Source organism: Fistularia commersonii, chromosome 4, assembly GCF_037954325.1.
Source record: "Fistularia commersonii isolate RoL2024-O1a breed Wild chromosome 4, RoL_Fcom_v1.0, whole genome shotgun sequence".
NCBI classification, from domain to species: Eukaryota; Metazoa; Chordata; class Actinopteri; order Syngnathiformes; family Fistulariidae; genus Fistularia; species Fistularia commersonii.
The window spans coordinates 19,840,392-19,863,776 of NC_141287.1; the positions used below are offsets into that span (position 1 = coordinate 19,840,392).

The 23,385-nt window shown below is 44.3% G+C and overlaps 1 protein-coding gene across 3 annotated transcripts; it reads left to right on the forward strand.

Moving 5' to 3' along the window:
* Positions 1-18,338: 18,338 nt before the first annotated feature.
* Positions 18,339-22,874, forward strand: nr4a2a (nuclear receptor subfamily 4, group A, member 2a). Of its 3 annotated transcripts, none has more exons than XM_086144674.1 (8): positions 18,339-18,678; positions 19,062-19,157; positions 19,299-20,170; positions 20,603-20,732; positions 20,890-20,978; positions 21,348-21,550; positions 21,674-21,852; positions 22,001-22,874. In XM_086144674.1, the coding sequence occupies exons 3-8, from the start codon at positions 19,301-19,303 to the stop codon at positions 22,255-22,257; spliced, it is 1,728 nt and encodes a 575-aa protein (XP_086000800.1). In that variant the 5' UTR covers positions 18,339-18,678; positions 19,062-19,157; positions 19,299-19,300; the 3' UTR covers positions 22,258-22,874. The 3 variants fall into 3 exon arrangements, with proteins under 3 accessions (XP_086000800.1, XP_086000799.1, XP_086000801.1); XM_086144673.1 differs by having other exon boundaries at positions 20,890-21,053; positions 22,001-22,871; XM_086144675.1 differs by lacking the exons at positions 18,339-18,678; positions 19,062-19,157 and having other exon boundaries at positions 19,301-20,170; positions 20,890-21,053; positions 22,001-22,872.
* Positions 22,875-23,385: the final 511 nt, after the last annotated feature.

The window sequence follows — 23,385 nt, forward strand, 5'->3', positions numbered from 1 at the left end:
GTGGCTCGAGTGTGTCCATGGGAGACTTCCCAGGATTGTAATTAATAGGAAACAGACATACCTAATTTCCCTCTTGCCTCTTTGTGTCACGGAGTAACTCGGTGGCAGTGACTGAGGGAGCCTTTTGAAATTGTGGAAGGCAAATGTTTGTTATGTGATGCCCGATGTTGACGAGCTACAGTATATAATGGCTCGCATATCAAAAGATAGCAAATGATCTGTTTGGACAACAAGACGAACAGCGGGCTAATGTTTCTCATTCGACGTGAGACGCCGCCGCCGCCGCCGAGAGAGGAGAAGACGGGAACGGGCACGACGAGGCTCGCCGTCGAACTCATATTTTTACAAGGCGGGGAGACGAAAATTGGAAGAGACGGGGAAAAAAAAAAAAGAACCGATGACAAAACTATTCCTGTGACGCGTTCAGCCCTCTCGATGTGAGGCCCTCCTCTCACATTATTAAAGTGAGACATCTCCTCCAAGAGCGCACTTCCATCTTTTAAAAACATCAGGGGGTGGTCATGTGTTGAGATCCTCAAATCTTGGTTATTCATGAAATGTTTCAGAATACCATCTTTTACCCTTAACTGCTTTATTCTTCCCTAAGCCGGACCTATGCATGACATTTAAAAGATAAGTAAGGCCATTTGGAGTTCGCTAATTCTATCTTATGTTCCTCTCTACAAGATCTGAAGCAGCCCTCTTCGCCATAAAACGCTTATAAAATATTAAAAGCCCCTGCATTAGATGTGCAATGACTATGTGCAAACTAGCACTGAATAAGAGGTGATGGGAGGGCCCCCGTGGTGAGGGTGAGAGGGAGCGGGAATAGAGTGAGGAAGGAGGGAAGGAAGCAGCTTTTGTCGGATTTACCTGCGATCACATCCCCGCAGTGCACTCCGCAGACCCTCTCCTTCCCCGTCTGCGGGTCTGCCCTCTTCAGTAGGTGCACCACTTCAGTGTAATTGGCTATGGCAGCCCCATACCTGGCAGCAGTGAGGGCGACGGCGAGGTTCATTCGAGCATCGTCGTGTTGTCCTGCAGCGGGGGGACAGGACCAGAGCAGGGGGATGTGAGTCACCCCGAGCCTGTGACTGGTGGTATGGAAGTGTGTCGGAACCGATATGTCACATCTGTCCCTGTCACTTTGCATCAGCGCGATGGCTGCTCTGGCCACACGAGGAGCGCACTTAAAGCCACAGTGGCCCTTTGGCCTAAGTACGGGCCCGCCCTCCCTCCGACCCCCCCCTTTACCGCACCGGGAAGGGGGATCGGAAAGGGAACGCGGGGATAAAGATTACATGCGGAGAAGCCTTGAATATGCAAGGAGCGCAGGGGTTGGAGCTCAAAACTGCTGTCGGGCGGGCGGCGAACGCTCATTTGATTGCCCTCGTGTGATATATGCGTCCGTCGCGCTCGCACCGGTGTGTTCGCACGCCTCGGTAGGACATCCTACGGCGGACCCGGGCATTTTTACCGCCCGCCGAACTATTTTCTTTGACTATTTTAATAAGTATTTTCAATGGATGTGGAATTCAGACATTTATTTTTCCTTATGTTTAATTTTGCATAAAATAATATCGGTGCATTTCCATGATCGTGAATGATCATAAAAGGGGAATAAAATACTAAAATAAGTAAAATATTACATTACCTTACATTTGGCAGACGCTTTTATCCAAAGCGACTGACAATAGAGGACATAAGCACTGCAAATAACACTTGCGAATAGAAGATGCACAGGAAATATACAGAACAGTAAGCTGGGTATAAGATACTATATCAAATATCTAAATAAAAATTGCAATATTTAAATAGAAATTTTCATTTTGTTCAATTTACATGATGCCTAGTTGGCCCGTGCATAAAAATTAAATTGGAAATGTGGCCCGCCGGCCAAAATAATTTCCCACCCCTGTCTTACAGGATAAAATGCCAACACGTATGACGGCGCTGCGCCGTCATCGCATCTCCGACAAATGCAAACAGCTCCTGACGGAAACCGATCTCTGCTTTTGCGGCGGAGGATCTCGTTGAGAAATTCTTTTAATGAACCCGGGAATCTAGTATCAAGATTTATGGATTAATCCCTCTTCCTCTCGAAAATACCAGAGATCTATATTCCGAGTCACAAGGTCACAAGTTTTGTAATTTAAATGAAAGGGTCTAAAAGGTGACAAATGAACAAAGCCCTATTTCATTAGAAAGTGATTCTTATGTACATCTTTGAAGATTTATTGCTGGACAATCCCTTGGTTCAAAAGAAAGGAGAGAATAGAGATGATTAATCACTTTTAATGTTGGTGTCTGGGCTGACTTTCTTTCTATTTGTTATTGCCAAGGTAGTTCAAGTCCTCATTGTTGGCCAGGGAAAATGTTGCTACTTTGCAGGAATGAGGAGGGTCCTTTGTGCCCTGATTTATTTTACGTTTGAGCGACTCGAGGCTAGCAAGCTAGTGGGGCTCTGCTTAATGCTACGGCACGCTGGAAGCCATCCCCCCCCACCCCACAACACATACACACACACACCGCCACTACCGCCACCCTCCCAACCAACCCCCGAAACACACACACACACACACACACACACACACACACACACACACACGAAAAGGGAAAATAAATAAATAAATAAACAGAAAGGGAAAAAAAAAAAAAAAAGTCAAAGAAAAACAACAGATTTAAAGGCCACATTTTAGAATGAATTACATACAAGAGTATGCACCCTGCCATGATGTATTAGGAAGACCATGGAATCCACTTCTTCATCTCTGTAGGGTGAATGTGACCATTATAGTATGTGGGTAGCAAACTCATGCCACCGGTAACACACACACACACACAGACACACACACACTTTCTTACACGGCTCGAGCTTGAGAAGAGCCAGGCACCGGTAGGCAGTGTCTGATCCCCTGTGATTGCTGAGCTTCCTAATGACCTTTGACCCCATGATTCACAGCTCTCTGTTGTAAGCCTGTCACAGATTGGCACTGGGCAAGAGAACAGGAGCATTAATACTACATTAAATGTCAGGAATTCAAGGATTAGTCAGATCGCTGTAACAGGATTTATGAATGAACAGCATAGCACGGCTCTAATAACCTGACACCCTGATGAAGATAACAATAATGATGATGATAATTATCATCTGCAATTAAAAGCCAAAATGGCCGAACGACAGAGCAGAGTTGGATGAGCATCAAAGCGCCCCGGAGGACAGGAGCACCCACACACACACACACGCACACACACACACACATGCAAACACACGCATGCACACACGCACACGCTTCCCTTCCCCACCCCTCCCAAAGCACGCCGCCCCTACCTCGGCACGGCTCACACCCGTTCTCGCCTCCTGGAGGTACAAAACTCAGTGGAGTGAGAGGAAGTCTGCAGCGAGACAAAATGCTGCAAAATGACAGGGACAATAATGACAATGAATTTCATGTCTCCCAGTCATAGAGCCAGAGATGCTTGGCTGGGCTGACTCGGCCGATTAAATTGTTACAGGTACGGCGGGGAAACGGCCCTATTATCTTGCATGTTTATCAATTATCCCTCTAAAACACGGCGAAAACCACGGACGAGCGTTTTAAAATCGCGACCGAGCGTACGTTTAGAACATGTTTGTTCTTGCGAAAAAGGCCGCATATGACAATATTTATCAGCACGTGTATGTACACAGACCGTCAATCTTCGAGTCTTTTCCAACTAAATCATATGTTTGCAAAGACAACGTTTTCTTACGCTAGAGAGAATGTCTATATGTTGAAACTCTCTGACCATGATGGCTCGAAAAATCCCGAGGAGATAAACCCGAGCAGTCAGAGCCTAATCCCCCTGTAAGGAAGGTCAGGATCGAAAATGTCACTGCAATAATGTACCCGGTTGCATATAGGAAAAGGCATGGGAAAGACAGCTCGAGGAGAAAAATTAAATATATGTAAATATTACTTATTGATTTTTTTTTTTTCTTCCTCACGCCCCCTTTGACAGCTTTTCTTCTGGAAATATTTTGAATGGCTTTTTGGAAAATGTTCAAATTCCTCGCAGCAAAGTTCAAAAAAACTGCGTACTAATAAAAATAGCTCTTGTTATAAACACGCCCCTCCATCCTACTTCAGCTACTTCTGCTAAATGAATAAGGTTGACAGATCACTGCTCAGATAGCGGCCGTATTCCCTCAGAAGTATGTTGCCTTTTTGCAGTACATGGGAATCCACATATCCTCAAATGCTAAATGAAGTCTGACAGATAGCCTGGAGAAACAAAGTTGGGAGTTTGCAGCTACTAAGGAGACCTTGAGTGAACAGGACATGCTATGTACACCCTGGCTAACAATCAACATATGCTTTGTTTTTCTGATGCCAACACAAGGCACATATAGCCTGGAGAAAGATGGATCCTGGGACTGGTTGGAACGCAATGCCTACTAGCTATTTTCTGGTTATAAAAAAAAAAAAAAAAAAAAAGGAAAAAAAAAATGCTGTCTCTAATTTGTTTACGCTCACATAGACAGCAATTACACGGTCACATGAGGCTAAGGATACTGCAGAAGTATGATCTAGGGCATGATATTACTGAAAATTCATTCATTATTTCCGTCCTGTCAATAGACATAAACAGAGCTATCGTGCCGATTTAGACAACTCAGCTAAGTCAATCTCCGCCGGTCGTCGGCGGCTTTGCTTTGTTTGTTTTTGTATTATAACTATTATTGTTGTTATTGAAAACAAAGATGCTCTGTTTGGTGTCAATTGTTGTACAGAAATATCCGTCGGTGTAAATATCCAATATACCACGTAGGAATGACGTGATTCGGTTCGTGCAATAGATTAAACAATTTGCTGGTGCGCATTTTTTTAACAATCTGCATTAACTAATAAAGACACTTATTGATACCTGAGTCTGCATGTGAATATACTCTAAAATGTGTCATATTTATGCATGAATATTAGATGAATTGTTATATTTATATGCTCTATTTGTGGCAAAAGGCAGCACATCACCAGTCTGATGGATGGTATATCAGAGAGCATATGCCATGGCGTGATATAAATTAGATACTATGCCACTTTTCCCACTCTTTCTTAAACACGTACACATAACATGCAAGAAAATATATATAAATACGTTCTTAATCGCGGATTATAAAGAGCAACAATGTTAATTTGATGCACGCTAGGAGGTAGCTTGTGTGAAGGCGCTCCAATACGAAGTGTAACCTTCATTTTCGCAATTCCATGCAACATCAACGAGGAGAAACGTATCGAATTTAGCGGCCGTAAGAAGAGCCGGGAAGGCGCGCCTGTCAGATCATCGAAAAGCTTGATTTCTGCCGACCGACGTGACGGATGCCGGAATCGCCGACGATACGCATTGTGCAACGCACTGAGAAACACCGTGACTTCAGGCAGTGTCATAAAACAATGTCCCACCAACATCGGCCTTTGCGATGACGAATTACAAAACAGCTCATAAAAGCAAGAAAAATACAACATTTCTGTGGTTAGTCATATGCACTCCGGATCACATGTTGTTAAAGGGTCTTTTATTCACCGAGATAATGCAGTGTTAAATGAAAAATGGCGTGATTTAAGACCTCTAGCGTCATATAAAACAATGCGACTGGTGAGAGGATCGGATCGCAACGCCGCAAACGTTCTCCTTCCTGTGGTGCCAGTCATATGGGCTTCGGATCATGTGTTGCCCAAAGAGTCACACTCTTTTATTCCCCGAAACGGTGACGTGCCCTGCCTGACAGTAGCCGGCTCGGCTAAGGCGGCTTTCCGCGAGCGAAGGAGGGGGCCCGGGATGTTGACAGGCGGCATGATGAGTTAAGACGCTTCGGCGGCCCGGCTATGAGACAAATCAGAAAATCTCCGATTCCCCCTCTCAGTAATGAGCCACACCTGTACACTGCTTTAAATACCAGAGAGAAGCTTTAAATGTCAGGTGCAATTAAAGCTTATGATTCAAGGCTGCACCAATCAAATCAAGGCCCCTGAGTTCACCCAAGTCTGGGAGAGCAGAGGCGAGATGGCACGGAGACGTTATGGACCCCTTTTCCTTTCGCTCACACTTCACCGGGTCTCTCAGCCCAAAGGTGATTGTAAAGTTTACTACCATTCAACTTCTCCGTCTTCCCAACTCCCAGCTTTTATCAAAGGAAAGGTTTACTGCTCTGCGTGCTATATGAGGTGCAAAATGACAAAATCCGTAGAAAGACCGGGGTCGGGAAAATACAAATTCGAGACGGCACGGGAAATCGGCGTTGCGTTCGAAATTTGGCGGGAAGCGTGACGGTTATTTTTCAACCCGTATTTTCGTCACAATTTATTCAAGTGCTTTGCACGGCGACCGTCTGATGCTAAACAAAGAAAATACAAATTTAATGAACGTTGAGAGCATCTGACAGCCGGCAGTCAGAAACCTAAATCCCTTCAATTTAAAATTGGAAGAGACTCAATGGAAAAAAAAAAAAAAAAAGGTTTATTTGAAACTTAATTTTCCATCGTGTTCGTAATTGGCGGTTTGATGGACTAAAATCAACTTGTACATTCTGAAGGTAACGCTCACCGAGCCGGTTCCATCGGAGACGCCGCGCAGCCTACATTTTAGCAACGAGCCCGGCATGGCAGTTGCATTTCTTGCAATCACACTAATTGGTCTCCTCTGCTGCTCACCTCCGAGACCCTAGCATGTTCATACAGATAGAAAAATAAGACTCCTATAGAAAACACAAGCCGAGAATAATGAGATTCTTCAAATCCTGCGAAATGTAACAGAAAATGGTGACATTTCGGTTTGAACCTGGGTGACTTGTCTTAAACAATTCGCACATCAAGGGTGAGACAGAGGCTTTGGTCCACGAATTACCGAGAGATAATTTCATGAATTAAGGCACAAAATGATCCCAACACAGAATTTGTGAGTTTAAAACAAAATATTTCATAACAACAAAAAAAAAAAAAAAAAAAAAAATCAGGCAGGCAGTCATTCAAGGCAAACATGTCACAGCTTCCCCTGAATGAAAAATGAACACGGGAGGGTAAATAAAGCAATATGACCAGAGGGACTAGGAATTCTGCGGATAAGTGTCAGCTGCGGAGAAAAAATGAAGCATTTACCTGTTTGTAATCCAATTTCATGATGGCTTTGTGTAGATATCGGACTCCTCCACGAATGAGCTCGGTGCCGCGGCTGCCGGTGCCTGATGAGAAATCGCCTCCCCTGCACAGGGGCAGTTTTGAGATCTGACTAGGAGAGAGCCCGGGAAACACATCAACATTTGGGTACTTATTGTCCCAAATCTTTGGAATGGATCCGCTGCTATTCACATATGCACAACTTTCCACTGTAATATTCATGATGAGAACAATATAGCGAGGCCATACATATTCCATTGGTTAAAAACAACAATCCTTTTCCCCGGGATGACAGCATGAATCACAAAAAGGGAACCGCATAAAAACACAGTTAAAAGAGCCACAGAAATAGAAAATGCATTGATTCTTTTTTTTTTGGTCCCCCCCCCCCCGTGAATTTAAGAGAGAAATCGCATGACTTTAATAATTTCTTTAACATTGAGAGCCCCTTTCACTTTGTCTAATGGAAGCCTCTTTGCCATCCCAGATGGCCTGTAAATCCCACTTTTGAAAAGAAGAATGGAGGAATAACTGAGGATTAGAAGCAAGGGTTCCAAACCCCCGCTACTCAACATTAGACAACCAGTGTAAATACAGGGACAAACCATATTTAAGAAGCCTCCAACTAGCGGCATTAATAATTGATTTCCGTATGTAATGGTAACCACAAGAGGAGGCTCTTCCTCACTGGAGGAGAAAGGAAGAGTCATCTTTTTTTTTTTTTTTTTTTTTTTTTTTTTCGCCGCCGTTGTAGGATTGGGCTCCGGCCCATGTTCACGGGATAAATCCACACGATCAAAATCCAGCTTCTCCAGACATCGTGGACCGAGGCGCAAAGTTGTCCGTCCCATGAGAGGTGGCTCGGAATAGCAAGTAGGTTATGCAACATTAGGATCGAGAACGTCCATCTGCGCAGCATTTCTCAAAGCTCATCGCTGCGGTAGAAAAGTTCAAAACGGCAATTTCATGAAAGATTCAATTGTCCAATAAAACACTTGCTGAAAACAGACAGACAGGTACTGGACTGGATTTCCGGACTTCAAGCCGCTACTTTTTCCTCTTCTTTTTTTCTTACACGACAATGCGGCTAATCTATGGAGTTTTCCCGCTAGCGGCCAAAAACGAGACCGACCAAGAGGTCAATGCAAATAGGAAGAAGATGCTAGTTTTTGGCGCGATATATTATATAGGTGTGTCTATCCTGGAAGGAAAAAGAGCTGCTGCACGTAACGCTTGGTGTTAATGAATCGATGGTAAGACGTTGGAGACAGCGGCGTGAAAGAAACCACGATCACCAACGGGTTTTGGAAAGCTGCGTGAAGAGAACCACACTTGTTGTCACTACACATGTAAGGATACAAAGGAACGCCATGCAGTTGGCATCTAATCAGACGTGCAAAAAGCAGAAGTGCGTATGTACAGAATGCACCGTATTTAAAGATAAATGCAGTGTTTACAGAATGAATACAATTTAAACATTTTTTTCTTACAGCTAGTGCAAGTAAGATATGAGCAGAATAAGTACAGTTACTGCAAGTATGATGGATTATTGTTATGTGCAGATTATGCACAGATAGGTAGAGATCAGTATGCGATATACAACTATAAATATACAGATGTCTAATACAGTAACTATTTCATTCAACTAATTCAGAAGTAACTTTGCCTTCGAGATGAAAGTGACATTGCGAGCGACATCGAAGAATAAGACTTCAGTGCTTTTAGGTATGTAAAGTAACATTTATAAAATCTTCCTGTGTAATTTCACATTTCACATTTATAGTTCGGCTTATAGATAATATATGTCAAAATATTTTTTTCTTTTAAACTTGAGTGGATGCGGCTTATATTCTGGTGCGCTCTATAGTTCGGAAAATACAGTAGTCATAGGTTTGCAAAAAAATATATTTTGATGAAAATGTCTGTCAACCTGGAACTGTCATCATCACCGTGTCTATAGGTTATTTACTTTCTCACCAACAGTCCTCGAGTAGTGAGAAAAAAACAAAAACAATACAAACAAAATGGATTATTTCCTTTATAAATGGCGGCACAATAAAATGTTTATCAAACATAAATAATAATACATAATAATAAATCACAGATCATTTCTATTGAAAATAAATTATCTTCAAATAATTCCTGGAATTCTTGGAACTTGGAGTCTTGGAACGTAAAAGCGAATTTCCGCGAAATAGAGATTTTGCTGGTATTTCCAGATATATTAACCCACAACCAACCTCCCGCAAACTGTTATCAAGCCACCATCGATTGTATGACGCTTCCCACACTCTTATACAGTACACTTAACACTTTTGGTTAATCGTAAAGTACAATAAACATGGAAATACTCACCACTGAAAATACCTTGCCTCGCCGAAACTTGAATGTTGATGAATTTGCTGTGCAGAGCGAATGAGAGCGGGAGGTACAGGATTCTTGCGAGAGTTTGCGATGCTGGATATTTTGCCTACCAAAGGAGATCTTGTATTTGATTTTATTTTATGAAATGAATTTTAGTTTCGTTTTACTATTTTTTTTAGACTTTTTTAGAAAAAAGTCAAATACTGGAACAAATATTTAGTAAAAAAAAAATACAAAAAAATCTGCAAAGTAAAAGCCGAACCGTAGCGAGGGTCCGCTGGATTTCCATTTTATGTCACGTCCGTATTAAACAAGCATCCCGTCCATATCGGGGTACAGACTTGCAACACTGCATGTCAGGAATTGGTTTTAGAGACTCGGTTCCGAGCAGGTAGCATCACCGTGGTAACCGGTAACGACGGCGACTGAAAATAGAACTGTAGATCATGAAATAGTTATTAGTGTACAAATATACTCATAATGCTTCTCATCTCTAAATATCTGTATCGATTGAATTCTCGAACACGTCTTCTGTGGATACTTTCAACAGATAAACTATGGCGGTTATGTTCGTCACAAATGAGTAGAGGGTCACCAAGTGCAATGCTGTGGCTTATTGATCGCTTGTTTTATTAGTGTTTGGACACCAATAAGATCTCCGCTACAAAATAAGATGAATTAGGCGTACACGTTGTTTATTTAAGACTTTGCGAGTTCCGACTATATGAGAAATACCGTATATCGCATCACCTATTCTGTAAAATATATTCATAAAGACAGAGGATGTCTGCGATGTAAATTAAACCTATAAATATGATTAGCTGCACTTTTATGCCTCCTGAGTGAATCTCGTCCGGAACCCGGATCGGCGGCTTCTCCTTCAACTGTGACCCCTTGGGAGCTTTTTGAGAACGCCGCCCCGGTCCGTCCCGACGGCAGATCCTTCCGCGTGCACCGTTCTCACCTGTTTCACCGCCTCTATCCTGCAAAAGCTGATAGCTGATAGCATCCGTGCAAACGAAAAAAAACCAACCATCCATTTCATTGTCACATGACTCCGGGGGACAGTGCACATTAATAAATGCGTTTCATTATTATGCATATGTCTCTGTACTCCTCGTGATGGATTTCAGTAAAAAGATGTCATGCATTTTCTGCGACGAAGCTGTCAAGCACCGTCAAACAATAAAAAGCAATATATCATACGCTTATTTATATTATTTATAACATTTCCAAATATTGTCTTTCTAGATTAATCACGCGATCTGCATGTGGTGCGCGGTAAGACATCTCGACAAACAAACTAAATGAAAGAATTGTCAAAGATGATGTTGCCACAAAGTTTATCCCGTCAAGAAAAAAAAAAAAAAACGGGAGAGGAGAGATCAGGCCGACCAAGATTCATTTTTTTCATGTAAACATTAGATTAGATTAGATTTAAGTACACTGTCATCACACATGTAAGGATCCAGAAAAACGAAATCTTATCAGAAGTGCAAAAAGCAGAAGTGCATTTGCAGTATTTACAGAAAAATGCAGTATTAAAGAATGAATGCATTTTTTTTTTTTTTTACAATTATGTAATGGATGGAACTACAAATATACAGTAACTCTACTGAGGGGATAATAAAAAGATGTTCTATGAACAATTCTACAGAACATACAGATGGAACAACTTTCCCAATTTGAGTCTTCTAAATTGCACAACATGACTGTTACTGCAGAAAATGTTGCTCTGCGACAATAACAAAATCTCACCTTGTTGCCGGCCAACTGAGCAACGCCATGAGATGCTAACAAGCCTCCTCCGGCGGCGATTGTGCTCCCGGTACTTCCTCGCAACGGGCAGACGCTCAGCGCAGCGCGTTAGTAATCAACTGGAAGAAAGAGGAAGGAGAAAACCAAAAAAATTAAAAAAAAAAAAAAAAAAAAAAAACGCAGTTGAAATAATCCTTTGATGCAAACTACATGCAGCAGGCAGGCTTAGTGTGGCGGTTAAGCTGCAGCTGCATTCAGATTATGGATTGTATCCTTTCACAGCTCTCCCAAAGTTTGTGAGGTCTTTATGTAAAAGGGAAAACGCAAATTGTACAAGACAGTTTATTGTAGACAATATAACCATCTCAATATGACCCTCTTAAGTGGTCAAGAAGCAGGTCTGCCTCCCGCCGCCATAGCTTTGATTGTGCGCCGCGCTAAACTGAAGCCACAAGAGTAAAAATCCTCCCATTCAGCTTCTTAGAGAAGAAAGTAACGCGGCTTAGGCAAAGCTTTATCCAATTCCCTCATCATCCATTGTAGGACACTTTAGCGGGGCCGGAGCGGAGTCGCTGCAAATTCCTGAACAAAAAGAAATCTGTCACAGAACCCCCCGCTATCTGTGGACGACCAGGCGTTTTTTTTTCCCTTCTCTCTGTTAGGCTGGAAAAAACTGTGACACCTAAAAGTTCTTGCGACCGACGCATCGTCTCAGATCACGCGACGAAAACGAAGCGTGGGATTCTCCGCCGGCCGAAGAAATCGATACCTTTTACTAACAATCTTTTAAATGTGCGGTATTTCCTGCGGCGACGCTTCGGCGCTATCGGGCCTCGTATTCATCACTATTACGGAGAGATTCCCTTTTAACTATTCGGAGTCATTTGAAGCTTTTATCATTTAGATATGATATTAATCAAAGAGATTGACAAAGAAACTAATGGTTTGTCTGATTTTCACCCGGGCACAATCCAGCCAGCAATTGATTGTGGCACCGGGGACACCTGCAGCTTCAGAATACATTTTCACTTTCGGGAGCAGTGGGAAAAAAACATTACCAAGAGGAAATATTGCCCTGCCACATGAATATGCAGGGACTTGATACCAGCAGTGTCATTACTAATGTTTCTGCCAATTACAGAGCATGTCATGACACTGTGATTCATGAATATTCATCATTGACTGATATAGACAGCAGCGGTGTGCAGAGGCCTTCATTCCCATTTTACTGTCTCATTGTGAATGGTGAACAGGTACCTCCATCATGCCACGGAGGCGCCTTCCAGCTGCAAGACAAGCTGTTCCATAAGGCATTGCTAGTTAACAGTGTGTTATATAAAGGTGTATAAAAGTGATGAAGTGCTCCCTGGCTCTAAAGAGCAGGCATTAAAGCATATTAAGTAGACATTTAAGCTTGTAAAGTGGGAATCTAGAAATGGAAAGAAGACACTGAGCAAAGGGATGCCTTCGGGGTCGGGCTGTTCAATTCTCAGAAAGTTCGATACCTGCCGGTGCTCTCGACTGAAATGAGCTTTATAGGATCTTCCCACTCGCAATGCCGTTTCGAAGAGGGAGCTGTGAAATGAAACTTAAAAAAGGGAGACAGAAAGCGCTCGAATTAAACACATCTCGGGGGTGGTGGTGGTGGTGGTGGTAGTGGGGGGTCTTCGCAATATCGGGGTGCACCTTGCCCTCCTGCGCCAAAACCTTCCTCTCGGATCCAGACTCGCGTTATTAAAATCACCGCCTTCATTCAGAAGTTTGCGTGGTTTGTGCCGCGCTTAAAAACCCAGAGCTCACTGTCTCGCATTCAAAATCCTTCTCAGCTAAAATGCTGCACATACACTGGAAACGCTGCACTTACCACATTATGCCAGGTTATGCGTAACTTTATATTAGTGCATTTTTTTTTTCTCCTTAATGTTTATAGATAAACATGTAGAAACATTCGAAAAACCAGCTGAAGTCAGATATTTGCCTTATTTGACTCCATATTTCAAGAGGATCATTATGTTTGGGGGTGGATTCTAGCAGGGGGATTTTCTGCGTAAAAACATGCAATTTGTTCATTTGAGACCCTAAAGTTGTGTTTTATATGACGTGTGAAAACGTGTGTGAATGGTTAAACATCTATGTATGACGTTCAAGGATACAAGACTCATTGTTATCATACAGAATGTGACAAAATTTAGAGAGAGCAGCTCCTAACAGACGAAAAAACTGCCTTAAAAAGGCAGGACTCAACACAACGATAGCAGCCTCTCTGGGTTGGAAATATAAGAGAAAAATAGAAGGCTGAAAATATAAAAAATATGAATAACAACTGCAAATACAGCCCGAGGTGCACCTGCACTACCGCAACCTCACTTTCTCACCCATTTCACACATCAAGCCTTAACTCTGCAGTCTTTTTTTTATCCTTGTTGGTCCCAGCCTGCACACATCCTGCCTATTTTTGTTGATTTATTTTATGCTTGTCGTCGCTATTGTCACTCCGTTTATAGAGTCGTTTAGTTTCGGTCGACTATTTTTCACCCTTACTGTTCCTTTAAGTTGTCCATTCTTATCCCTGATGTTGTTGGTGTTCTCCCTGCTGTCTATTTATTCATAGATCTCTCCGCTATCTTGTCTTCTAACTGTCTCTCTATTTATATTTATCTTCACATTTTTACTTTTGACACTACAACTCTTACGCCGCTGTGATAAAAGGATTTTCTCCTATGGGGATCAATAAAGTTTATCTTATCTCATCTTAACTAGGAGAATAAATATGTGGAAAGAAAGAAGTAAAAAAGTGAAAAATGGAAAAAAAAAGAAGGGTTTATGGCACTGTACTGCTGTGAGGTTCAAGTGTTCAAGCTGAATTTAGTGCGATGAGCTCTCTGGGTATAAAAACTTTAAACTGTTTTTTTTTTTTTTTTGCTTTGATTTTCTTAAACCGTCTCCTTGATAGCAAGAGTTGGAGTAGGTGATGTTGGCCGGGGTGGGATGGATCTCTGACGATGAGGTGATGGGACAAGAGGAAGTTTCCTTCCTGCTCCTGTGCAGCTGGCGAACCACAGGACAGAATCCACAGTGCAGCGATAAAAGAACATTAGCGGCTTCTCGGTGAGGTTGTTGCTCCTAAGTATCTGGACCAGTATCTGGACTATAAGCCGTAGCTGTTTTCACACGCTTTGGCTAATTTCACAATGATGCTTATAATTTATGGATTTCTTTTGTGCCGACGAGCTTCACATGTAGCCTCACCGGACCAAACTGTTGGTATCGTGAAGTAACCAAGGTCAGAGAATCTATGATTAGCAATATATAATTATAAATGACCCGCCTTTACTGGAAACACCCCATTATTTCTGAATAATTTGGTTTTTGTAGCCAAAGTTGTGATCAATTGTTCATGTTTGGGTGTTTTAAATATGTCTTGACGGTCCAAGGCTCTAAATGTATCTGGATTATTTTGGCATAGAGTTGCTTTCCACAAGCCTTTGTGAGAGGATATAACACTCCATCCCCTGAGGTGTTATTACAGAGGCAGACGTGGGATTACGGATATTTCGGTCAATTTCGGACTATAAGCCGCAGCTGTTTTCACTCGCTTTGAACACTTCGACTTAAACAATGATGCAGCTAATTTATAGATTTTTTGGTGCTGACGAGCTTCACGCCGCCAAATATTTACCCTCGTCACATCGGACCGATGAAATGACCGTGAAATTCTGCGTCCGTTTAATTCCGACACCGAAGAAGACGACTAATAGTTTTTGTGCGCAGGAGGAAGGCCAAGATAGACGACGATCAGCTGGAGAAGAGACAAAGCGGGGATAGAAAACTGATCGATTGACTTTTCTTTGTGTAATTTATTATAAATCTTTTTCATCCGGCATGTTTCAGGCGCTGTTTGAAAAAAAAAAAGGATTTCCAGTACGTATTTATGGATGTTACCAGTAAGTATTTAAAGAAAAGTAAAAAAAAAAAAAAAAAAGGGGGGTTTGTGGAACATCTTTCTGTGTAAATATCTCATGTTACAACGTGGACACCTGCGGCTTATTTATGTACACGTATATATTCTATAGCCGGTGCGGCTTATATTCAGGTGCGCCCAATAGTCCAGAAATGACGGTATATCTTTGTACGACGTGTGAAAGAGAGGGCAAATGGTTGTAAATCTCTATGTGGGGCCCTTTTTCATGGATTTGCGACCGCTCCGAGGCCAATCCCACCTCTCATCATAACCAAAGTGGTGTATAATGTTTGTGTGCATGTGTAGACAGAGATTTCAATAAGTAAATGTACATCCCCACTACTTTTTAGTAGCACTTCCAACTTTAACTGCATGACGCTCTCGTCTGCATAATCTAACAAATCAATAGACGACCAAAATAAAGCAAAATGATAATTGTGAGGACGACTGAAAGACACTCGGTTTCTCATTTTGCAAATGCATCTCTCGCGGCAACGCCTCTGACTTACAGAATGCAAACACCAGCCCCGTTAAATGCTGCTGCTCTGGGATCTGTGGGACATCGTCTTGGGAGCCCGAAGAGGCCAAAGAACTGATCGGGGGGAGAAGTGTCAGGCAACTTGAATGGGTTTTAAATTCTTGCCTCATTTCCCATCATCGGTCATCCACCTGCCACGGTGGAAAATGACCACATCGTGTCAGAGAACGGGGTGAACGTCCCCAGAGGACGGACGGGATCATTGTCCTCCTCAATGCTCTCCGAGGTGACGGGATCCGTAAAGCCTCCGGTGAATTACGTCACTGCCTGTCCACTAATAAAAGTTCACTTCCTGGAGAGACTTCCCCTGGCCAACCTGCAGGAGCAGTAATAACTGGTCCGTCATGGAGCGCACACGCACACACACACACACACTCTGCATGTGTTTACACTCAAGTAAAAATAACAATTCCCACAACTTTTAAACCAGTCAGTTAGTATGAACAGAAACAGGAAGGGATTCGTTTTTAAGAAAAATGGCCAGTTAAACTACTTATTGTGATTCATCGCTTAAATTTTGAAGTATTTATTTGCAATACAGGAGTGGGTTCTGTCAACAAACAAATTTCACTCACCCTTACTGTTCCATTCTGTTGTTGTTCTCCCTGCTGTCTATTTATTCGTGGATGTCTTTGCTATTTTCTGTCCTCTAACTGTCTCTCTATTCATATTTATTTTTTCGACACTATAACTGTTACGCTGCTGTGACAAAAGAATTCCTCCTATGGGGATCAATAAATCTTATCTTATTACCAGGAGTCTTCTCACAAATATAAGGAGTTAGAGGAGAAAAAAAATAAGCTCAAGAGATAAATTGTATTGATCCCCATAAGGGAAATTCCTTTGTCACAGCAGGATAACAGTTATAATGTCAAAAAAAGGAAAATAAATATGAATATAGACATGAATAAATATAAACAGAAAAGCAGAAGACAGAAGATAGCAAGACATCCACAAATAAATGGATAGCAGACAACAACAACAACATCAGGGATAACAATAGGCAACATCAAGGAACAGTGAGGGTGAAAAAATACAATGAAACAATGAATACAAAAACAATGAATAAAATAAATAAACAAAAATAGACAGGGTGTGTGTCGGCTGGGACGAACAAGGATAAGAGAGTCTCGGACGTGGCCTGTGAACGGGGATTGTGGAAGTGTGGAAGCAGCACAGGTGCACTCGGGCCGCTCACAGTTGTGAGAATCAATGTTGGGAGAATATTGGATGGGTTTTCACAGAGAAGCCTGGCCGAAATCTCACCTAAATAACGAGGTGGGCGTGGCCACACAGCCTTAATGGGTTCGGGTTAATTAAAAGGTTAATTGCAAGAGGAGAGGCTGGTTGATAAATGGGTAGTGAACAAGAGCGCCCTCTAGAGGCGAGTGTAATAATACAGCTCGCCATGTCCTTGCGTGCACCGAGGAGCTCAGGGAACACACACACACACACACACACACACACACACACACACACACACACACACACACACACACACACACACACACACACACACACACATATATAAAGAGAGAGGAAAGTGCATTTTTACCAGGATGCGTGGAGATGCGGGCTGTTGTTTCAGGCGTGCTGCGTGGAGCTTTATTTTTTATTTTTTTCATGAAAATACCCCAATACCACCACCACCTTGGCCTGCCGCCCAAGCCAATATACATCCATGAAACATTTTAGGGGCCGATTTGATTGGATACAAGGTGCGGGTGTAAGATTACACTCAGATCAGGGACTCCATCGCTGCACAAACAATAAGGCCGCAAGATTATTTTGGCGACTGCGTCAACTTGTGCGTTTTCTGCGTCACTCTCCATCCTGCCCCGTCCTATCACGTTTCCCTCTCTGGGGACTATATTGCACCCCCTCCACTCCCAACACACACACACACACACACACACACACACACACACATACATACACTCCAACCCCCACCCCTTGACAACTGGCTACAGACCCACTAATTACACCCACCCTCCTCCCCTTCTTCCTCCCTCAGCACACACACACACACACACACACACACACTCCCAGTGCTATGAATAGGCGAGCCACTGCACATACCCGAGCCCATATGAGATCTAAATTTGGAACACAATTGAAATACAGAAAAAAAGGCTGTCAGACGATAACGAAGAATAATACTGGCCCCCCCTTCCCCCGCAACTCCCGCACCCCCCCCCCCCCCGCATCCCCCCTCCCCTTCATAATGCCTGCTTCGTGCAAGTGTTGTGCGTCTGGCACAGGATTCCGGCGGTGACATAACGGTGCCCGCAAAAAAAAAAAAAAAAAAAAAAACATTACGCAGTTTCCAAACGCGCGCTTTTAAATAACAAACCCGCAATCAACGCACTGCTGATCATGTGACATGTGGGGGGGGGGACTCTGCAGGTGCACGAGTGAAGTTCAGACAAACACGCGTGACGTGGAAAAACAGAGAAGTGTCTGCAAGGACTTTTTTGGCGGGTTTTAATGTCCACCGCATCCCCCGCTTATGTCCATGTGGGAAGCAACATAGATCACATACCACAGGACAAACACACACACACACACACACACACACAAAACGGGGCTCGAGAAAACGCAGGCACTGATTGGTCCGTGGACGTGTCGACGCAGATGACGTCGTGTCGTGAAACACGTGGGCCACGGAATCCGGAGCTCACATAAACAAAGCCACATTGGAAGGAGTGGGTAGTCCACGCTGGTGTCGCTGTCAGTGCGCGGAGTGACGCGGGTTTCGGCCGCCACGCCACGCAGACTTTGGAGCTTCTTTTTTTTTTAATTTTTACTTTTTTTTTTGAAACCATAAACGGGAACAGAAATTGATGAATTCCACCCGTGGGCTGGTTGCATGGATTGAAAGCCACTTACCGGAGGAGAAAGAGGTAAGCCCGGCTCGGCTCGGCTCGGCTCGGCTCGGCTCGGCTCGGCGCTCCGCTCTTCTCCTCGGACACACCCGGAACTTTGTTTTTAAAATACAATTTTAAATGTAAAAAAAAAAAAAAAACAGAAAGCGAACACAACCGGCGCGGATACTGACTTTTTCTTTGGATTTTTTTTTTTTTCTGGACAAGTCGCCCCCCCCAACACACACACGCTCCCAAGTGCGCAAAGTTGCGCGCCGAAGTGGCGCATATTTTGTCACTCACTAATATCGAGAGTTTTTTTTCTCCTACGCATCCGATCCTTGTGCGCCCAATGCGTGAGTTTTACGCCATTTCTTCTCAGTAAAAATACCCAAGTCGTTTCTTTTATTTTCATCAATCAGGGGAAGATCCAGAGCGGAACCACCGCCCGCTTGCACCCGCACGGCCGCGCATCTTCCTATTTCAAGTGTCGCCGGAACACTGTCAGAAGACTTGAGGTAAGTTTCCCTTCAAAAAGAGAAGAAAAAAAAAAAAAATGAAGACGCATGTGTGTGTGTGTGTGTGCGATGTCCCCCGCGTGGAAAAGCCCACAGTCTCACCGGGGAAACGCTCACGCTTTTCCCCGTGTCGCCTTGCAGCCATGCCCTGCGTCCAGGCTCAGTATGGATCATCACCGCAAGGAGCGAGTCCCGCCTCTCAGAGCTACAGCTACCACGCCGCGGGAGAATACAGCTGCGACTTCTTAACACCCGAGTTCGTGAAGTTTAGCATGGACTTGACCAACACCGAGATCACGGCCACGACGTCCCTCCCGAGCTTCAGCACGTTCATGGACAACTACAGCAGCAGCTACGACGTGAAACCGCCGTGCCTGTACCAGATGCCCCACTCCGGAGAGCAGACCTCCATCAAGGTGGAGGACGTCCAGATGCACAGCTACCACCAGCAGGGCCACCTGGCCCCGCAGTCCGACGAGATGATGGCCCACTCGGGTCCCGTGTACTTCAAGCCCTCGTCGCCCCACGCCCCGAGCACGCCCAACTTCCAGGTGCAGCCGAACCACATGTGGGAGGATCCCGGCTCCCTGCACAGCTTCCACCAGAACTACGTGGCCGCCACGTCCCACATGATGGAGCAGCGCAAGAACCCGGTGTCGCGGCTCTCCCTGTTCTCCTTCAAGCAGTCGCCGCCCGGCACGCCGGCGTCCAGCTGCCAGATGCGCTTCGACGGGCCGCTGCACGTCTCCATGACGCACGACGGCCCCGGCGCGCACCGCGGCCTGGACGGCCAGAGCTTCGCGGTGCCGAGCGCCATCCGGAAACAAGGCGGCCTGGCGTTCCCGCACTCGCTGCAGCTCGGCCACGGGCACCAGCTGGTGGACAGCCAGGTGCCGTCGCCGCCTTCCCGCGGCTCGCCGTCCAACGAGGGGCTGTGCGCGGTGTGCGGGGACAACGCGGCGTGCCAGCACTACGGCGTGAGGACCTGCGAAGGCTGCAAGGGGTTCTTCAAGGTGGGGCCCCGCAGACCTGATCTTTTTTTTTTTTTAACACGCCTCCCTCCCCCCCAAAAAACTACCCAAAATGCGTCGTGGGTGCTCGTCACTCCGTGCACGTCCGCGCAATTATCACGGAGAATGATAATATTCTGCACGTTTAATCGGGGGCGGAGTGATGACACCAAATAAGAGCTTTAATTCGCGTGCGTAAAACTTTATGGCATTTAATTTATCGCCACATTAATGATCTCAAAGGTATACAGGGAGCTGTCTGTGTGTGTGTGTGTGTGTGTGAGAGAGAGAGAGAGAGATGGGGTGTCAAACAGGAAATGCCTACTTGAGAACAGTTTTTTTTTCCTTTTCCTTTTTTTTTTGGATAAATCCACAGTTTGTGACCAGCAAAAAAAAAGGCCCCACGCAGTGACGCAATGCTTTTCCTCCCCGCAGCGCACCGTGCAGAAAAACGCAAAATACGTGTGTCTAGCAAATAAGAACTGTCCTGTGGACAAACGTCGGAGAAACCGCTGCCAGTTCTGCCGCTTCCAGAAGTGCCTTGTCGTCGGAATGGTGAGAGAAGGTAGGCCGTGGAGCCCCCCTCCCCTTCCCCACATCCCTTGGAAAAAAAAAAATCACACCATGCGTGGATTATGCGATGCAACATTTTTACGCACAAGAACAGGACTGATTGACTGCGCATGTGTGTGTGTGTGTGTGTGTGTGTGTGTCCATCCAAGTTGTACGAACGGATAATCTGAAAGGTCGGAGAGGACGCCTACCATCCAAACCCAAAAGCCCCCAGGAGCCCTCACCCCCGTCGCCGCCGGTGAGCCTCATCAGCGCCCTTGTCAGGGCCCATGTGGACTCCAACCCCTCCATGTCCGCCCTGGATTACTCCAGAGTAAGTCCGAAATAAAAAAAAACAAAAAAACAAAAAAAAAAAAAAACATAACGCGACTTTTAAAAAGAAACAGGGGATATATTGTGAAGTGAAAACAACTCTTTCCTCGGCTTTTTTCTCCCCTCTGTTTTAATGCGGCGTATTTCTTTCTAAGCAGAAATATAGAAGTTAATAAAAGGGGAGACATTAATTGTAAAAAAGCTCTCATGCCCTCTCGGAAAATAGGCATTTGCAATTTCACGGATTATATATTTTAAGGGGCCTCATTAAGGGCGCGTTTAAATTAAATTCCAGTTCCAGGCGAACCCTGACTACCAAATGACCGGTGACAACACTCAGCACATCCAGCAGTTCTACGACCTTCTGACGGGCTCCATGGAGATCATCCGAGGCTGGGCGGAGAAGATCCCCGGTTTCTGCGAGCTGCCCAAGCAGGACCAGGACCTGCTCTTCGAGTCCGCCTTCCTGGAGCTCTTCGTGCTGCGGCTGGCGTACAGGTAAGGCGTCACCCGTGGAAAGCGATCATCTCCAGATGATGGGTGATGATCACCACCACCTTCCATCCTTCCAAGCCCGGATGCTTTTCTTCCTTTTCTTTTTTCTTTTCCCTCCTCTCGTAGGTCCAACCCGGTGGAAGGGAAGCTCATCTTCTGCAACGGCGTGGTGCTGCACCGGCTCCAGTGCGTCCGCGGCTTCGGGGAGTGGGTGGACGCCATCGTGGAGTTTTCTTCCAACTTGCAGAGCATGAACATCGACATCTCGGCTTTTTCCTGCATCGCGGCGCTGGCGATGGTAACAGGTGCGTAAAGAGAATCAAATCAAATCAAATAACAACGGGGAATGACGCGCTGCGTAAAGCGCGCATGAATGGGCGCCCGAAAACACATCTCTCTCGTTTATTCACTCCGTTATTATTTTCTTTTCAATGATCATTTATTTTATTTTAGAGCGACACGGTCTTAAGGAACCCAAACGAGTCGAGGATCTCCAAAACAAGATCGTCAACTGCCTGAAAGATCAAGTGACGTTCAACGGCGGGGGACTAAACCGACCCAACTACCTGTCGAAACTCTTAGGGAAGCTGCCCGAACTGCGCACTCTGTGCACCCAAGGTCTGCAGCGCATCTTTTACCTAAAACTAGAAGATCTCGTCCCCCCGCCGGCAATAATTGACAAACTTTTCCTCGACACTCTCCCTTTCTGAGGCCTCGGAGAACTTCCCACGGACTGTTCCATTCAGACCCCGGGCCGATTTTTTTTTTTTTTTTTTAATTTAATTCTTTTTAAATTATTTTAAAAAGGTCATTCATTCTGAATATCTGCATAGGCTTATAGAATGAGGATTGAAAGAAAAAAAAAAATTACAAGACGAACCCCGGAAAGAAAGGCCTTCCCGAATCCTCCCATGTATTTTGATTTATTTCATTTCTCGATCTTTCCTTCTCCTCCCCCCCCCCCCTTCAAAAAAAGAAAACGGAAAGACTGACCACCCGAGTTAATCCGATCCTACAAATAACCGGCGCACTCAGATGTAACATACTCCATTTATATATAAATATCTCTCTATATATATGGACGCGCGCACACGCCTACACACACACACATACACACACGTAAACACACACTGTATATTACAATAGATTATGCGATGCCACCGGAAAAAAAACGCATCGGTTTATAAAAACACCTGTACAAAGTTTGTTTACAATGGAAATATTTAATTTTTTTTTTTCTGAATCGTGCCTATGTGTTTCTGACAGGACCCCCCCCCCCTCCCGCCACCACCCTCCCAAAATTATCCAGAGAAGACAACGCATGTAGACCCCCCACCCCCTTCCAATACCCCCTTTTTTTTCCTTTTATAGGCACTTGCTGAGGTGATGTCTATATATAATATATACCGGACACTATGTAGTCTGCTAGATTTGATACAGATTCGTAGTTATGACATCCTTTTGACGCGTACGTGGAAAAAAAACAACTATCTCATCTGTATAGAAAGAGGAGGGATCCATGGTGTTTGTAAAAAAAAAAAAAAATCTGTCAGACATTCCTTGTTTGTATGTGCTGTAAGTATTGTTGCTGTTGAATATAAACGTTTCTATATATTTATTATTTCTATCGCCGGGGAAGCTACTGGACGCATGGCGCAAATTCCAACGCCCCCCCCCCAAACACACACACACACACACACACACACACACAGAAAAAAATCACCCGCGTTTCACGCTGAGCACGCAATGTCTTATGTCCCATGTCTTCTGAACGTCTAGGTAGATATGATTTCACATTGGAAATGGATTGGGGAGGGAATAATAATAACAAAAATAAT